This window comes from Natrix helvetica, assembly GCF_964273705.1.
Source record: "Natrix helvetica genome assembly, chromosome: 12".
Taxonomy (NCBI): Eukaryota; Metazoa; Chordata; class Lepidosauria; order Squamata; family Natricidae; genus Natrix; species Natrix helvetica.
Genome location: NC_138556.1, coordinates 21,237,745 through 21,251,033, shown reverse-complemented (window position 1 = coordinate 21,251,033; position 13,289 = coordinate 21,237,745). Strand labels below are relative to the sequence as shown.

At 54.3% G+C, this 13,289-nt stretch overlaps 2 protein-coding genes across 2 annotated transcripts in view; both read right to left on the bottom strand.

The window, feature by feature from the left end:
* Positions 1–483: 483 nt before the first annotated feature.
* Positions 484–1,523, bottom strand: PYGO1 (pygopus family PHD finger 1; the record flags this gene model as incomplete). The annotated part of the gene is made up of 2 exons (XM_081964516.1): positions 484–1,279; positions 1,389–1,523. The coding sequence occupies 2 exons, from the start codon at positions 1,521–1,523 to the stop codon at positions 635–637; spliced, it is 780 nt and encodes a 259-aa protein (XP_081820642.1). The 3' UTR covers positions 484–634.
* Positions 1,524–1,956: 433 nt separating this feature from the next.
* The window catches only part of PRTG (protogenin), a 35,621-nt gene continuing 24,288 nt past the window's right edge, over positions 1,957–13,289 (bottom strand). The window contains exons 12-20 of the mRNA XM_081965029.1: positions 12,125–12,220; positions 11,576–11,762; positions 10,940–11,067; positions 10,636–10,806; positions 10,073–10,258; positions 9,781–9,901; positions 9,122–9,290; positions 7,203–7,307; positions 1,957–6,431 (exon numbers count right to left, since the gene is read on the bottom strand). Coding sequence (XP_081821155.1) covers positions 6,114–6,431; positions 7,203–7,307; positions 9,122–9,290; positions 9,781–9,901; positions 10,073–10,258; positions 10,636–10,806; positions 10,940–11,067; positions 11,576–11,762; positions 12,125–12,220 — 1,481 coding nt within the window. The 3' untranslated portion in view covers positions 1,957–6,113. The remainder of the gene's footprint in view (positions 6,432–7,202; positions 7,308–9,121; positions 9,291–9,780; positions 9,902–10,072; positions 10,259–10,635; positions 10,807–10,939; positions 11,068–11,575; positions 11,763–12,124; positions 12,221–13,289) is intronic.

Here is a 13,289-nt window from a genome sequence, read left to right as displayed (position 1 = left end):
GTTGTACAAAATCAGCCCTTTGGTAGGCCTAAACCTCACAGTCAGGAAGAAAGCATCTCCACAGGTTCTTCTGATGAAAGCTTAATGCACTTGAGCAGATAACAAAATGTGCGGAAAGAAGTAGTTTCACAAACCATGTGGAGAGGGGATTTGCTCAGGCATCCGTGTTCAGGGCCGGTGGTCCCATTTCCCTGGTGCGCATCAGCTGCACATCCTTGACTGCCATGCAAGTATCGCAGCCCCAGACTGCCGAAGCCTCTGCGGTCAGCAGACCATATGCCGACTCTATCATGCCTGTGCAGATCCGGTGGAACCATTTCTGACAGAAGGGTTCACAGAGAATGGCATCCTGATCATCATTCACTTTGTGGGTACAAATCCCATATGGGAAAACTGGCCCAGAGAGCACATGGCCGTGCTGGGGGGGTTGCAGCGGGATTTTGCTGCCCCCCGCCCCCCACACCCTTCTCTGAGCTGCTTCCCTCGGGACCTCCACAAGGCAGGCAGAGCATAATGGGGGTCCCATTCGCATGGGAACTGTTCAGATTTTCCGTGTGCTTTGGCAGGACCCCCTCGGGAGGGCCCACTGGGATGTGCCCATGCCCGCCGGCCTTTACATCCACGTTTCCTGAGCTCAGCACCTCCTCTGCTTGGAGCGAGGTGGGGTGGTGCTGCTGAGAAGGGGGATGGCGCTTGTCGGGAAAGCCTTCACCTGATTATAGTAGCTGTTTGGCCCGGGAGCATAAGAGTGGTAGGGCTCTGTCAGGGAGCTGCCAAAGGCCAGGTTGGGGCCGGGCCCCAAATGCCCAGAGGACGGAGGGCTGGGGCCAGTGTTCTGCGAGGGCATGTGGCCAAAGTTTTCTCCCGGGTTGTACCGGAAAGGCCGGCCGGGCCCGGGCCCGGGCAGGGCATGGCTGGCGCTGTAGTAGCGCTGGTGGCCGAAGCTCGCCGCGTTCTCAAGCGGCCCGAAGGTGTCGGCCGCAGCCCTGCTGAAGGCCGCCCCCGCCGGGCTCCGGCCTAAGGTGGACGGCTGGTGATGGAGCAAGAAGGTGGGCACCCCGTACAGGAAGGCCACTCGGGGCAGCAGATGAGGCGGCATCCTGAAGGCGTGGTAGCCCCGGAAGCCGAGGTACGCAGGGCCGGCGAAATAGTGGCTCCCCGCGGGCTTATAGGCAGCGGTGGCGTAGCTGTCGTCGAAGGGGTTGGCGGCGATCAAATGCTCGGCGATCGGGCAGGGCGGCGGGGCGTACTCGGAGGAAGGCGCGGGGAAGGGAGCGCCCTGCGAGGGGCGAGAGCAGAGTTCTGAGCCCCCACACCGTCGCTCAGCACCCGCCTCCTGCCCCCTCGGCGTCAGCCCGGCGGGAAAGCGGTCCAGTACCCCAGCTAACCTGCGGGCCGCCCTTGCTCTGCTTCTTGTCGGTGCTGCTCAGCTGCAGCACGGCTCCCTCCAAGTCCTCCAGGCTGCCGTCCACCCCTGCAAGAGCCGAGCGCAAGCTCCGTATCGTCGCTCTGGGGCCGCCCATTCCCCGCTCCCCGGCACCCACCTCAAGGCCTCTTGAGCAGCCATCGAACCGGCAACCACGATGTGCCGCCCGGCCCCTCCGCCAGCGGGGCGGACCCTGCACGGGCCACCTCTCCTCCCGCGCCGCCCCCGCCAGCTACCGCTGCTTGGCCCGCTGGTGGGTGGGTGGGCGGGTGTCCCCGGGAGGAGGATGCTGCTCCTCCCGAGCTCCCCACCCAAGGAAGCACTCCGTTATCCACGGGCCGGAGAACTCCTGCCTGCCCGCTGTGTCGGAAGATGCCTGCCAGCGAGGCGCTTCCCGTCAACGGGTCAGAACTGGAGGTCAGTGGCGTCCCAGCGACCTTCCCTGGCCAGATGCGCAGGTCCTACCCCGATTGTTCTCGCCTGGGCCCCACCGTTCAAAGAGGAGCCCTCAGAGGGAAACAGGCCGCAGGTTACTACAGGAAAGTTTTATTTCAACTGTGCAATCCATCTGTGTAAGATAGTAGTTTCATAAACATTTTGGCATTTAAATTTCTACTCATTTTTGGCATGACGTTTGTGCTAGAATCAGGACAAGCCTGGGAAGGGATGAGAGGAAAGAGGAAGGACACAGGTAAACATTCATTATGCTATCAAAAGGTTTTTTTAAAAAAAGCATATTATAAGCAAAATGTTAAAAAAAAAGTATCTTAAAAGGTACATTCATTATCAGACCGTCACCAACTGTCCTCACACAATGAAGTTCACAGAGCTGATCCCCTGAGTCAAATATAAAATTAATATAATTCAGCTCGATTCCTCCATTGGCCAGCCAGCCACTGACGGCCCTTCAAGAAAACAGCAGGAGTGGCAAGAGCCAGAACAGCCTTGGCCAAAAAACCTGACTGGACTCCCCACTGGCAATTCATTCACATCTTCAAGAATACACGAAAGCAAATGTCTTTTAAACAGCCATTGAGCAAAGTGCCAGGCCTGATGCAGCAGCTGCTCTGTGTGTGCAGCGACAAGATTGAGACGGCTTGGGGGGGGGGGGGATTCCCACTTGGTGGAAGGTCCATATGTCAACTTGCCCAAAAAGAGTCAGGAGTCAGCAAAGTACACCCTAGTGATGAGCTTCACACTTGCTCCAATGCACAACTAGAATCCGGATGTGATTGATTTCAGATACTTCAGGGACAACCTTTGCCTCCTGCTCTGGTTTTAGTTGCTCTGCCTAATCGATGGAAAATGAATTCAGGGCTTTACCCCAAGGTGCAAGCGACAGTTGGGTGGTGTTGCCACCCGTTTTTGAGATGCAAGGCAGACCCAATGTGTGAGGGGATGCCCTGGCGGTGCCATTGTAACCCCTTTTTCCTGAGGCTTCATTGCCCTGTTTTGGGGGTAGGGTGGTACTTGAGAAGAGTAAAAGCAGCAGCAAAACAGTTGTGCCCAAAGAAATGTGTCACAGAAAAAAACTGAGCAAATCTTGCGTTGATGAAACCAGCTAGGGTTCCGAAGCATCCCGAGGAGGAGATGGAAAAGCATAAAACTCTTTCTAAATAGATTAATAATTTCAGGAGAGTGTTCAGAACAAAATTAAGACAGGTGTCTTAAACCTGAAACTTGGGATAAGGGTCTCCCAAACGAATGGAAAGGTTTGCCGAACCTGCCATGACTGGTGAGGTTCACAAAGCACATGCTTTATGCACAATGGTTGCAGATCATTGTGGCCGAGCCCACACACTCAACTGTGCCCCCCAATACAGGTCAGGAGGTCCCCCGGATGCCTGGGGGGAGAGCCACACTCAGCTGCCCAAAGTCCTGCAAACTGCACACACAGACACCTCGTGCACCTGACCTGGCTCTTTTTTTGGCACTGCATGGACAATATGCCCTGAACAGATACTTGGAAAAGTGGCCTTTACTCAAGGGGCATTTTATCGCTCTTCAGAATGGAGGACCTGCTTACAGATGTTTCCATGTGAAACAGGTGCTCCACCTATGCAGGTTGCTGATGGCACAAGCTGAGCATATGCACTAGAAGGGTCAGGTCATGCTTCCAAATGCTTTCTTGGATGTCCCGGGGAATTGATGGGGGCAGATGCCCCTTAGGTCCCCCTAGATTGAAAAGAAGATGGAAGAAAAGAAACCATTTGCTAGGAACCATCCATAGGTCCCAAAAGTGTCCTTCTTGTGAGAGTCACCCTCAACCCCCACCCCACGCTAGCCCAGGTTTGCCCTGTGATGAAGGAAAGATCATTCACACACACACACACACACACACACAGCCCCATATACAGGTGGGGAGGGAACATCTGAAAAGATAATGTTAATTCAAAACAAAAACAAACTAAAGAAAGGTCACCTACCTACCTAGCATAGGCCTCTACGTCGAGGTAGCCTTAAATATCTTTGGTTTTCTTCATTTGCTGCTCTGCAACTTTGGACACAAACTATTTCCAGCTTGCAAATCCCCCTCCCTCACTCCCTCTCTTGAGCTTGCACTCTGGCAACTCAGGAGAAAAGGACCCTCTACAGGAAAAGCGGAAGACCCCAGGAGGCCATCAGTGCACTTTCCTGGGCCAGGATGCCTCTGCTCCAGCCCCATCTCTGTGTAAGGGCAGGCTCCTCCACCCTGGGGGCTCCGCCAAAGGGCTCAAGGGATGGGGTGTGTCTTCAGCTGCCAACCGCCAGAAACTAGAATGCCCTGGTGCTGCCTCCTCGTCCCCAGAAGAGCTCCAAAATTGTCAATATTCACAGCAAACAAGTTTTTGGAGAAGAAGGGCGCAGCGGGCCTTGAAGGCTATTGCCACGAAAATCAGCAAGCTGCTCACTCAAGCAGACATCATTTGGTGGCAGGGCAGGCTGAGAACTGGCCAACAAGACCACCACCCCCAATCAATCTTTGGCAAGCAAGTTTCCTTTTCTTCAACAAGTATAAATGGGTATTCAGAAATATTCTCTCTACTGCTTAATAGAACTGCTGAAGAAAAGGAAAACAAAAGTCACTGGAGCCGGGGGCCTTACTCCAACTTTTATAAAACAATTCTAGCAGCAATAGCACGAAAGATCACTTTATAAAACCACCCAGTCCACTCCTAATCTCCATTTGGTTCTCGGCTCCTTTGGGTCCATATCTACTTAGGCATTAAAATTATTTGATGCTGCGTTTTTTAACTATCTCAATTGTCTTTTGGGGAAAATATGAAGCTTTCTTCTCCTTTCCACAGAACATTCTTTGGTACAAGATTATTATTGTCTTTAAAGCCTTTGCATCAGACAAATGGGGGAAAAGACAGTGTCGGACTGGCCAACGCTCTCAGCTGACCCAGCAGCCTCTGGGCTCTTGCAAGACGAAGTGGGGCAGGGGAAGCTGGGAGGGGGACTGTTGGTCTTCTCACGAAGCCTACTGCCATTCAGACCCACAACCAGCCTCATGTCCTAAATGTACATTTCCTGTCACCTGCAAGAAACCCACCTGGGAGTCACATCTGGGATGTTTGGCCAAATCTTTTCCAAATGGAAACAGGAGGGAACTGTACCAGCTAGCTTACAATTTTGGAGAATACGACCAGGGGTGGGTTCCTACCGGCTGAATCACCGGTTCGCTCCCCTCTCTCTTTTGCTCACCATCTCATTCACTCGCTCACTCACTAACTTCAGAACAGAACAAAACACGAGATACCCTGTCAGTTTGCCTTACAACACGCAAGGCAGCTTAAAAGTCATAAACTGCACCCTGAGTACAGGAAAAGAAGAACACTAGAATAATTTTAAAAAGAGGTAGTATAAACCAAGAGCCGTGTGGGAAGCAAGAGGATGCGCCACTGTGCCTTTAGGGGAGAGAGGCTCCGTCCGAGCACTGGCCTGGGGACCATGTCCCAGGCTAATGGGCTCCCATGCTCAGGACCAGCCAAGGAAATCAATGGGGGATCCCCAAGGCAACCTACAGAGCACCCATAAGGCCTCGTTCTGGACTCCAGAGAAACTTCGCAAGTAAGGCAAGCAGTGAGTTCATAACTATCTAATGGAAGGCACCGTTACCGCCAGAACACTTGGGGGAATCATCTGGCCAAGGGAGCGCAGCAGAGGCGGAGACACCCCCCCCCGTCTCCCCAGCTGTGGACTCCAGAAGGCGGCACTGACAAGGCAGGTGGGACCCTGGATCTGGGGTGGCCCCCGGATGGCCCCAGAGCTATCTGCTGCCTGTGCCCTGCTGGCCCCTGGACTGACCCTCTTTTGGGGATCATTCTGCCCAAAGCCAGTGGGGCAGCCCCCTCTGCTTCCCAACACAACTCCTTGGCTCCCAGGCACACGCTTGCTCTCCATACATTCAGGAAAAGGAGTGGGGACTGCCAGGATCGCCAGTCCTGCAGCCACAAGCAATACTTTCACACAAGCAAATGAGGTAGTGCGGTTGCTTCCTTTGGCGTCTGCTTTGGCAAGCTGAGGTAGATATCCAAGCAAAGGGGGCACCTTTGCTCCAGTGACAGAGAGGAGGGCCGCCCTGCTCTCCTTTCACATTTTTGCACACTGGACATTCACTCGGGAAGGAAAATACAAAGAGGCAGTGGAAACACGGGTTGCCTGCTGGTCCTCGGTCATCCCATTGAAAGCTTGGCCTCCCAGTTCATTGTTCCCTGAGAAATGTCCCATTGCCATTGGCAGCCAGTGGCGGCTGGAGAGGCCTAGGGACAGGACAGCTGGCTGTCGGTTGCGAGTCGCTGTCCGCAGCCCCAAAGCCAGGAGTGGGGTGCAGTTCCTCGTTGGACTCGTGGGAGAATCTTCCCGAATCCCCAGTCTCGTGGCTGCCTTGGCTGTTGGCAGAATGCTCTGTGTCAGTTCCTAGGCTGCAGATCACCCGGGCGCTTGGCTGCTGCTCTTCACCAATGAGCATGGCTGCCCCTGACCGGTACAGGAAGGCTGCTGAGGCCAGCTGCCTCGGGGCCTACAGGAAGAACAAAAGCTGGATGTTTGATGCAGCTCCCACTGAAAGCGGGCCACCCACCCTGCCGTTGAACTTTGCGAATGGAGCCCGCCTCCCTAGCCAAGTAGCCGCCTTTGGAATGGAAGGGCTCGTGTCTATTCCTGGGCTGTGCAGTGACTGGTCCTTGCACATTACCAGCCTGTGTGACTGAGGAGCTGAAGGGAATAAGATTTCTCCAAAGAAGCAGGAGAAATCAAAGAAGGGAGTTCTAGCAGTATTTGCTGTGGGTTTAGAGACCCCCGGGATGCCAGCTGGAGTGGACGGCCCTGTGACTTCTCCTGGCACAAGCCCAGGTGCCTTAAAGGTGCGTTGCCAAGCCAGTTACAACTTCTCAGGGGCCTGCCCTGCCCCTGCTTTGGCAAAGACTGCTGGGCACACAGGACGCCTGCAAGGGAAGCCCCATCTCTTGGAAAGCAGTCCAAGAGCACAAACTTCATGCACAGGTGCAGCCCAGCTGCAACCTCACAATGGACTTCTCACCCAGGTATTGCCAGGCTGAGGGAGGGGGGTTGGGTCTTAGCTAAATTCACAGGGAGTTTAGACCTGAAGCTGCCACCACTGGAGAAGGACATGCAAGAAAAGACACCCACCCACCTGCTTTTCCGGGCACTTAGCATGCTGTATCAGGGGAAGAGCCAGCAAAGAGCAGGAGGCCTGGACTCCAGCAGAGGCCACCATCTCCCCAGGAGGTGGACCTCCTCCTATGCTGGTCAATGGGGCTGCAGCTCTCACCTCCTCTGCTTTCTCCTTCCAAGAGCCACGGAGGAAGAGCCGTTTCTTCTGGGCTCTCTTCTTCATGACTGGACCAAAGCGGTTTATAATGAGGTCGGTTCCACCCTGAAGGGCAGGAGAGACTTCTGTTATTCTCAGGGAGAGGGAGAAGGGCCCAAGGCCAGCCTGCCCCCCAGGTCCACTCCCCAAGAGTCAACTATGGTCTGCCACACACTGCTGGACACTCTCACTGGCACAGGTCCTGCTGAACCTCATGGGACTTACTCCTGGGAAAGCAGGCAATGGACAAAGCCCCCTTGCCAATCCCCTTTGCGAGTAAATGAACTTGCATTGCTGCCAGGAGACAGAAAAAGCCTAAGAACTCTCCCCCAGACCAGGGAGGGAAGAGAGAGCCATGGTCCTTCTGTGAGGGATCACAAAATTGTCTTTCTTGGATACCTATCCCACCTGTGGCTGCCAGTATTAAAAAATGCAGGTAAACCACCAAACGTGGGGAACACAACACAGGTAAGGACCGGGCCAAAGGCAAAATAAGTCCCATCACAGCTTTAGCAGCCTCTCCAAGGTGACTCCTGAAGGGTTTTGCAGCTGTCCTGCATCAGGATCCCTCCCCACGAACTTAGAAAGTTGGGAAGAGTGGACAGGATATCCTAAATGGAAGGGCATTCCTCTTTACACCCATGCATGAATAAAACCTGATGTACATAGAGAGTTGGTTTGGTTTGGTTTGGTTTATTTGGATTTATATGCCGCCCTTCTCCAAAAAGACTCAGGGCGGCGTACAACATTAAAAAACACACATCTCAAAAGTTAAAAAAAGATTAAATCCATTTCCCCCCCCCAAAAAAAACTGATTTTTTTTTAAAAAACAATACATTTAAAATAAGTTAAAATTAAAATTAACAGGCCAGGCCGGCTTGCTGGAAAAGCCAACTTTTTAGGGCGCGTCAGAAGGACCGGAGGTCAGGGATTATGCGGAGCTCCGGGGGCAGCTCATTCCAGAGGGAAGGCGCTCCCACAGAGAAGGATTTCCCCCTGGGGGTCACCAGCCGGCACTGCCTGGCCGACGGCACCCTGAGGAGGCCAACTCTGTGGGATCGTACTGGACGGTGGGAGGCTACTGGTGGCAGTAGGTGGTCTCGCAGGTACCCTGGGCCTAAGCCATGGAGCGCTTTAAAGGTCATAATTAATACCTTGAATCGCACCCGGAAAACAACCGGCTACCAGTGCAGGCCGCCTAAAAGGGGTGTAACATGGGAGCACCTAGGTACCCCCATGACAACCCGCGCGGCCGCATTCTGGACCAGCTGAAGCCTCCGGGTGCTCTTCAAGGGCAGCCCCATGTAGAGAGCATTGCAGTAGTCCAGGTGAGAAAGGACGAGGGCATGAGTGACTGTGCACAGAGCATCCCGATCCAGGAAGGGGCGCAACTGACGTACCAGGCGAACCTGGTAAAAGGCCCCCCTGGTCACGGCCGTCAGGTGTTCTTCTAAACTAAGCCGCGTATCCAGGAGGACTCCCAGATTGCGAGCCTTCTCTGAGGGGGCTAAAATTTCTCCCCCTATCGTCAAAGATGGAACAAGATTGGACTGGAAAGCCACAATGACTGGCTCTCACATCAAGGTGCAAACTCCTGCTCAGGACCCATTTTCTATTTCTTTCCTTTCCCTCAAAGCTGTGGGAAATTTAGTTCCAGGACCCCTCCTTTTCTTGCAGCCTGCTCTTTCCCTTTTAAGGTCCACCAGAGCGGTCTTCTCCTTCATGGACAAGGTCAAAGCCCCCCAGACTCTGCAATGCCTTGTCCCCTGAGATCTCTCCCGTATCTTTGATTCTGCAATGGGGTTAGCTAGTTGTTTTGTTATAAGCCACCTCACGAATTGCAACTGAGCCAGAAAGGGCAAACAAACGTATCTTTGTACCTTGGCATCCAGGAAGCCTCCCCCTGTAATCCTAGGCAAGAGAGATCGCTCATTCTCTGCCAGGCTTTGCAGAGTTTTGTCTCCTCCGGGGTTCCTTGTAGAAGACTGGCTGCCACTGCCAGGGAGCGGGTCAGGGCTGGGCTGGCTGCTTTTGGAAGGGGCGGCTTTCCTGGGGAAAAGGAAATCAGTGGTTAAACTGCCCTTCTAGCTGAAAGTTGACCGCTTGATAAGCTCCGATCCACAGCAACCCCATTCTGAATGAAGAGGGCTGTGGAGGCCTGACAATGGGCGGAGGGGCAGGAAGAAAGGGGAGAGAATCCCCCACCCCCTCCCCGATACTGCAAGGGCTCCTGTAAGCTCTGCCTTCTCCATCTGCCACTCCCTGGGACCGTATGAGTTAATGGTGGGAGGGTGTTAAGAGACAGGAGAGGTGCACAAGCAGCCTACTGTCAGAATGGGGCAGCCAAGCAAGAGCTTGACCAGGAGCCACTGGTCCCTCTATCCCTGAGGCTAGGCCATTACAACCTGAGCTTCTACCAGTAAGGATTCGCTGTTGGTCTGCGTACACGGGCTCTGATGCACTCGCACACCCTACATTGGCACAGGGGGCCTCGTACTTCCTACCCAGCCTTTCACTCACACGCGTGCAACAAATTTACCTTGCTTTGCCACGGTAGATCAGGATAAGGATGCAGACTAAAATGCACACCAGGGCAATGGAGACACCTGCAATTATGCCCGTCATTGACCTCTGGTCCAACTGGTAAGAACCAGAACGAGCTGCAACAAGGAAACAGGCACTTCTATCCCAGGGGCCTCGGTGGGACACCCACAGCAGGAAAGCCCACCCCACAATGTGCCAGGCTGCCCATTCTAGGAGAGAGAGGAGTGGTCTAGTACCCAGGGGGCAGAGGGACTGTGTGACGCATGCAGGTTGGGCCAGGGGCTCACTTGTGTCAGCCTCTGCGGAATCCAGGCGTTTTGGTCTTTGGTTTGCCTCTGAGGGCTCCTTTGGCAGGACCGCAAGTTCCACCATGCTAGAAAAAGGTCCTTCGCCCACTTCGTTGGATGCAGCGAGTTTGATGAGGTAGATACTTCCCACCCTGAGGTTCTCTAGTAAAGCCATGGTTATTGTTCCTGCAGGGAGGAGAGAGAGGAGATGATGAGGTACCAACCATTTCTGTCTCCTTGGATAACCAGCGCCTGGCACAGCCCTTCAGCCCATTTCTGCTCCTGAGAGTCTTCACTGTGCAGGATCCCTGTGAGATCTACGATTGGCCAAGAAGACATCGGCAAACTCATCCTTATTATCGGAGCCTGACTTCTAAAAGAAGAGCCTTGCAAGCTCTCCAAACAAATGTCAAGGTTTCTCTTGTGCTTCAGATGGTCACTTGAAGCCATCAGCCCAGCAGATTAGGGCTACCGCCTCCAGGGCAACACATGTAGCAGCCATAAAGTTGGGGAAAGAGGAAGGGACCAATTTTAGCACCCAGAGTCTGCAGGCTCCCACTCACCTTCCCGATGCAGGACATGCCACTCGCCTGCGATCCAAGCTTGTCTGGAGGCATACAGGATGGTGTAACGGGAGACGACGGTTCTGATGCCAGCTGGTGGCTTCCAGGAGACCAAGGCTGTGTCTTCCTCAATCAGTGTTGCCTTCACTTCCAGGGGTGGACCAGCTGGGGCTGTGGGCACAGGTAGGCTGTCAGCGAAGCCTCTGGAGCTCCAGAGGCCTCACCTGGTAGAGCCCTAGAGGCTCTCCTGTGGGCAGGAGTACATTCTCAGTCAAAGAACACCAGGCAGCAGACTCCTCCTTACCTTCTGGCAGGGTGGTGTGGTAAACCACCGGACTCCATGGGCTGGAGAGCTGATCCACATGCAGCCGAACGGCAAATTCATATTTTGTATTTGGCTCCAGTCCTTGGACCATCAAGTGAGTCTCTAACCTGGACAGAAGGAACCGGTTAGCAGGAGATCCTTGCCCACTGCTTTATGCAATCCTCGCTGAGTGTGCAACAGGCAGGATGCATCTCAGCTTTGCCATGGGAGGAGGGGAGGTGCAGCACTGGGCTGGCCATACAGTGGCAGGGCTCCCCTTCTTCCCAGTCAGGACCCGGGGTTGCTCCTCTGCCTGGACTGAGGTGATAGGGCTGGCCAGTGGCCCTTTCCCCATGCAAAGCCACCAATACCCCAAAAAGGCAGATTCCAATGTCCTCATTGAGAGAACGCCAAGCAGGAGATCTTTCAGTTTAAATACGCGGTAACCAAGAGAAACTCTCTTGGTGCTTCATGCAGGCCAGCCACCAGGCCCCAAAACCAGGCGTGGAGAAGGCCTTTCCAGCGCAGGAGCCACAGCGATTCGGCCTTGTGTGAATGGAAGGGGTGCTGGCCAGTTCCTCAGAGGGGGGCAGGGTGAGGACAGAGCGGGTGAAGGTTGAAGGAGGGCTCACATACGTTTGAAGATAGAGCACCAGAGACGCATTCTGCAGCCCCACGGGGTGACAGCGCAGGGTGTAGTTGATGACCTGCGCCGAAGTGAAGGCAGGCCGCCCCCAGTGCAGGAAGATGGAGGAAGAAGAGTTGGCTTTGGCATAAAGGTGGTGGGGGGGCGGAGGGGGGGGCACCAGGCGGTCCCGAACAGCTGCAGAGAGAGATGAGATGGCCTAAGCGTGAAGGAAGCAGATCAGGACTCCACCATTTTTGAAGAGCAACAGTGGCCAGAGGCTCAGCTTCAGAAGTCTAATCAGCAAAGAGGACCCCAAGCTCAGTGACATTTTCTGCAGTCCAAAGCAACCAAGGCCCCGTGCCTTGCATGGCTTTCCTTTAGAGCCCTGTCATTTACACCAGGGGCATCGGGAGCTAAGGAACAGAATGGAAAAGCTTCAAGCTAACCTCCATTGTTTTGAACCCATTGTCCCTTTCTCAGGTTTTACAATATTCACATAATTCAAAGAGATTCTGGACGTGCCACAATTACAGCAGAAAAATGAGCTGGAGACTCACACACGCAGCCGGGGGTGCTGACTGTCTGGTCTGCCTCGTAGCCTTCCTCCATGCTGTTGTATGCCAGCAGCCTCAAGTGGTACTTCCTTCTGGGCTCTGGACAAGGTGGAAGAACATTGCTTAGCCCAATAGGACCCAACATTGGGAGGGAAACACAACATCCTGATCCTCACTCAAGTCTCTAGACTGGCCTCCTCCAACTTGGTGCTCTTGGTAGCCCAGAATTGCAGCCAGCCTGGTCTGATTAGAGAGTCTGCCTCCTCCTCCTCCTCTCCTTCCTCCAGCAGCAGCCCCAAATCTGCCCCTTGGACTCATTATTACTGCTCTTGATCGTGTCTGGCTGCTCCATGGCCACTGGTCGTCGTCATCCCCCCCCCCCCCCCGGAGGCCCTGCGCAAGGACTGCCTGAACACAGCAACACACTGCATCCACCAACAGGAGAAAGCCGAGAATGGGGGATGCTCCCACCCCCTGGAACATAGCTGAGGGCCCAAACTCTCCCTCCCCTGAATCTCCTAACCAGGAGGACTTAGCTGCTGCCTTACAATCTTTCATGCTTCACGGTCCTGTGGTTAACCTCCCTTCAGAAGCATTGTCCCCAAACCCCTGAGCTATGGGGCAGGCGGTCAAGAAACAAAGCCCACCTCCCCCCCCCACTGGACCAGGATCAGTCTAGCCACAGCTTTGCCCCCCCCCTGCCCCATCTACGAATATCCAGTCAGCCTCTTCCTACAGCAGGACGCCAGAGGGGGCCCTTCCCCTTCCTCCGAAGAAGCCACAGGCCTGGAGGGGCAGCAAAAGGTGGCCATTCCATCCGAAACCTCTGTGGGAAGATCAAGACTATCCAGTCAACAAGGTCCTTGGAGTCCCGCAAGGACCCTTTATGTTCAGCACCACTTTGGCTTCCTTGGCAGAAATGGGGGGACAATCCCCAAATCTGAGCCAAGGCTGTTTGCCTCACAGAGAGAGAGGGATCTCTTCACACTTTTTTCCTTTGAAGGCCAGCCCCCCCCCCAAAAAGCCCCCTCTTCCTTTTAGCTGCTGCTGTTTTCAGAGCCTCCAAAGGGGCCCGGAATGAGGCCAGAGGTCAGGATTAGGTAAAACAAAGGAGGAACCCAAGGTCAACCTAACCTTCTCCTTGGCACCTTCTCATCCCAGCTGATGA